The sequence below is a fragment of the Nipponia nippon genome, unplaced genomic scaffold, assembly GCF_047370975.1.
Source record: "Nipponia nippon isolate SJK-2023a ecotype South Korea unplaced genomic scaffold, ASM4737097v1 scaffold_6, whole genome shotgun sequence".
In the NCBI taxonomy this organism is placed as follows: Eukaryota; Metazoa; Chordata; class Aves; order Pelecaniformes; family Threskiornithidae; genus Nipponia; species Nipponia nippon.
The window spans coordinates 82,823,785-82,827,921 of NW_028262380.1; the positions used below are offsets into that span (position 1 = coordinate 82,823,785).

At 45.9% G+C, this 4,137-nt stretch overlaps 1 protein-coding gene across 1 annotated transcript; it reads left to right on the forward strand.

Annotated features, from left to right (window-relative positions):
* On the forward strand, positions 1-2,756 carry LOC104015862 (interleukin-8). Its single transcript, XM_009468652.2, has 4 exons — positions 1-266; positions 455-590; positions 1,396-1,479; positions 2,080-2,756. The coding sequence occupies exons 1-4, from the start codon at positions 59-61 to the stop codon at positions 2,108-2,110; spliced, it is 459 nt and encodes a 152-aa protein (XP_009466927.2). The 5' UTR covers positions 1-58; the 3' UTR covers positions 2,111-2,756.
* The last annotated feature ends 1,381 nt before the right edge of the window (positions 2,757-4,137 follow it).

Sequence of the window (4,137 nt, forward strand, 5' to 3'; positions counted from 1 at the left end):
CTCATTTCACAGTAGCATCTTGCAGATTCGGAGTTTCCACTGGTGTGACCCACCCGTGATGCCGGAGCGCGTGGGCAGGCCACGGCAGTATATAAACACGGCAGGTCTCCGAGCACCGGCACTGGCCACCCTTGGGGCTGCGGGAGCTCACCTCACCACCGAACCAGACCCGGGCGGCACGAGGAAGAAACACTCCTGCATCATGAGGGGCAAGGCGGTAGCTGCTGTCCTGACTCTTCTCCTGATCTCAGCGGTTGGAACAGAAGGTAAAGAAATCCTTCCTAAAGCTCTCCTAACTAACTGCTAGTGTAAATGCTACTGTGGGGAAGCTACTGTGCTGTCTTACAAGTGCAGCAAATGACTATTCTAATACTGTCAGCAAAAAGAACGTGTTACGCTTCCTGAGGAAACAGTGAAACAGTCCACCTTTAGTTTTTTTCTGCCTCTTTTACAGGTAAGGCCCTGCCCCGCTCAGCAATTGAACTCCGGTGCCAGTGCGTAAGCACCCACTCCAAGTTCATCCATCCCAAGTTCATTCGTAACGTGAACCTCATCCCCAGTGGACCTCACTGCAAGAACGTTGAAGTCATGTAAGTGCTTTTGCAAAATCCTCACGATTACTTAACGAGAAGGAAACAGGTTTTACATTAAGGATGATGAAAATGTTCTCCGAAAGATGTAACAAGCCAGCAGGCGCGGCTACTCAGAATGCAGGACAGCAACGCTCCTTGCTCTTACAAACAATATGCTACGTGTTATAAGCTTCGTGTTGCTTTTGCCAATCTCTGCTTTTTAAACGCCCCATGCAATATTTCAACCTAAACCCGCAGTCATCAGCCAGCAAATAACTTTCTCAAACTCTGAATTCCACCAGCATGTGAGAAGAAAACTGAACTCGTGGAGCCATGCTGAGCAGGTGATCGAAACACGAATTTTAACGGCTAGGCCAAAAATGCGATCACACTTCTACTTAAGTCAATGACAAAAACTACCGTTAGCGTACCAATCACATAATCCGGTCACAATTCCAGAACTCTTACTGTAACAAAATTCCTATGGACTGGCAAGTACGGTTTCTGAATCAAGATGGAAAGATTTAGCCCTTCAGTTAAACACCATCACAAACACAAAGCAAGCAGGGGAAAAAAAAGAAGCAGTTTTGAAAAGAGTGAGAGTCCTGCAAATGATTTAATGCATTCAAACAAACAGATATGAAAAGAGGTGAAACCATTTAAAAAAAAAACAGCCTTATGTTGGGCTACAGCCTCAACCGATCCAGCTTACAGTAAAGGGGAACGTGGAAGTGTACAGCTAGAACGATGTTAGGAGAGAAAAGGGAAATTGCCTTGGAATTCACTAAGTAGACCTTTCCCCTTCCTCTTTTCCCTGGCGCAGAGCTACCCTGACAGACGGCAGAGAAGTGTGCCTGGACCCCACGGCTCCCTGGGTGAAGCTGATCATCAAGGCCATTCTGGACAAGTGAGTCGTTTGTTCTCCATGAGCACGGCTTATCCAAAAAATGTATTTTAAATGAGCTAGCGAACGTGCACAGCGTAAAGTGCTCAGAAATTCTGTCTCCTCCGGCAGTTACTACCGTTTGTGTTCACTAACTGGGACAAACGCTGTGATTGCTTTGAGCTTTAACTGCAGCATGAGATTTGATCGCTTACTGTGCCGTGCACCCCGTGTCAATGTGAGCTCCATCTCTCGTAAGGCACACGCATGTTGAAAACCTGCAGCTCAAGTGCTCAGGGAATCCAGGCGTTAACCGACCGGGTTCCTCTTGCTTGCAGTTGTAGAAAGCAGCGATCAGTTTTTCAAAACTCATGGCGTCTAGATGAGTGGGGGACAAGTCAGGCCCGAGAGGTGTCAAGTGAAGCACCAAGGAAGCCGACAGTGACCGAGTCCTTGGGAAAAGGCTGCAATGTACCGGCGTCCCTTAGGTTCAGGAGCAGCTTTTAGGGGGCTTGGACACAGAGGCGCAAACCCTTAGTGGTGGATTTCGTCCGATTCCAGCGAGTGATACCTGTTCCGTGGACAAGTTCTAATGGTCTCCTTTTCCATTTTCTTTCTTTCTAGGGCAAACGCCAAACCTGAGACAGTGTCCTAGGACAAAGAAGAAAAATGTCCTAACTCTTCCAGGAAGGCAAAAATGGGAGAGACCCTTATCCAGCTTCTGGCAGCTCACCTCCTCCTGCCTCCTACATTCACACTTTTAACAGCATCTAGAGAGCATGGATTCCCTGTTTTTGCAGTTAGTTGACAGCAGTACTTTAAGTCTTTTAAAGAATTCTCATTAGGTAGGAGAGAAACCACTGACACCAGCAAAAGCTGGCAGAAAAAACGGCTTGTGAAAGGAGACGGAGACGATTCTGCAGTCATTTTTGCTAAAGACAGCTGGATCGGTGCAGTGCACTCTCAGCAGAGCTTTCACAAAGCGACCCCTTCCCTCTTTGCTAACAGTTAGGAAAAGAGCAGCGACTCCTTCTCTCCAGGAAAGCAGAGATAGAACGGTTAGGAAAAGAGCAGCGACTCCTTCTCTCCAGGAAAGCAGAGATAGGTGGCATCAGCTCTGCCTAGGTCGCTGCCACCCAGCGTGCGCTGCTGACCAGAAGGGGGGGGCTTGCAAAATTGGAGAGCCAAAATTGCGAGACATCAGGTTTTGTGCCATCATTTTCAAGATATTATTTCTTGTGAATTAGTGTTGTGAAGGTATAAACATATATTTTAATGCTGTCTTTTGTTTAGAAAAAAGCACTGGGTTTATTTATTTATTTATTTATTGGTATTTATTTACTTTTGCATATTTATTTACTTTAATGTAAGAATGTAGTTGGTCTTCAATATTTATTTACTTGTTTATTTATTCATGGAAAGTATTTATGTTTATGTACCTAATAAACCCCTGTTGAAATGTCTTCCTTTCAGTATTGTGTCTTATTACTTTCCCTGTTGCAATACAGAACTGAAAAAGAGGATGCATTTTCTTTCCTTTTGCATCACGTAATGGCTTCTCAGAAGGGCAAGTGGTGGCCGAGTTGTGCGGGACAGCTAATTACAACAGCAAATTCTTGCCTCGGCAGAGTGCAGATGGTTGCCAGTAGGAGGAATTATGAAAATTCTCTCTTTTCTTGCCAGACTCAGTATTTTCAGAGGTCTGGGTAACAAAATTTGAATATAGAAAGTAATGAACAAATAACGGTTAGTCACAGGAATTCCAAGGCCATAGCAGACAGCACATCCGCTGAGAATCTGGCACCGAACAAGGTTTTTCCTGAACTTAAATAAGCAGGGAAACCTGACAAACATGAAGGAAGTCCCTGAGCACCCTCCTGAATTCCAGTGAGGAGGGAGGACTTCCTCAGGAGAAATCCTCAGAAATAGCGCTCCGATTGTACGGCCACACATCTGCCTGTGACACAGCGATTTGCAGAGGAATGGCTGGAATACGAGCAGCAAACATTTAAGAAAATGGGAAAGTTGAGCAAATGTTTTGATATTTGTTTTTCTTTGGTCTTTTCCAATAAGGAGCCGCTCTGTATTCTGCACAAACAGCTCATGTTTGCTCATGGTGCAAGATAACAAGGGAGTTTCTGGTACTGTTTGAGCAAGCTCTTGTGCAAGATGACAACTACTCCAAGCCCTCTTTGCTCCCTAACCCCATCTCTGCCCCTGCCCCACAGCACTGCACTACACAGCCTGCCAGACCGCATCCTCAGAATGTAAAGGAGTTAAAGTTTCTTACGGGGACAGGTTTTGTTCAGACTTGTCTTACACCACTAAGCCTTCCTGTTTTCTGAGTGGTTTTACAAGCTGGCTTCTTTCAGGAATCTAATTTGGAGGTAAGCGTGTCGTAAATATCAGCCAAGAATGGGAAGAGGCGGGGAAGAATCACTTTAGCTGCACGCACATAGAAGTATGTGCGTATCCTAAAGGACTGGCACCAGTTTTAGTGCTATGCAGATACTTACAGTAAGCACGTAACCTTTATCACAGCAAAATGCCAGTCACGTTACTGCAGCTGAGCCACAGCCAAGAAAGGGCTCTTCGAAATTCTTCTGTCCAAAACATCAGCGATGGCTGCGCCCCCAGGACCCCAGGCAGGGCACCTGCACGGCGGCTGAACCATATCCCTTC

What these genes read in the sequence shown, in the direction of transcription:
- LOC104015862 (XM_009468652.2), top strand. Translation starts at nt 59, where the DNA reads ATGCCGGAGCGCGTGGGCAGGCCACGGCAGTATATAAACACGGCAGGT. An exon ending in CTCAGCGGTTGGAACAGAAG is followed by an intron (nt 267 to 454) that starts GTAAAGAAATCC and finishes CCTCTTTTACAG; the next exon opens with GTAAGGCCCTGCCCCGCTCA. An exon ending in TGCAAGAACGTTGAAGTCAT is followed by an intron (nt 591 to 1,395) that starts GTAAGTGCTTTT and finishes TCCCTGGCGCAG; the next exon opens with AGCTACCCTGACAGACGGCA.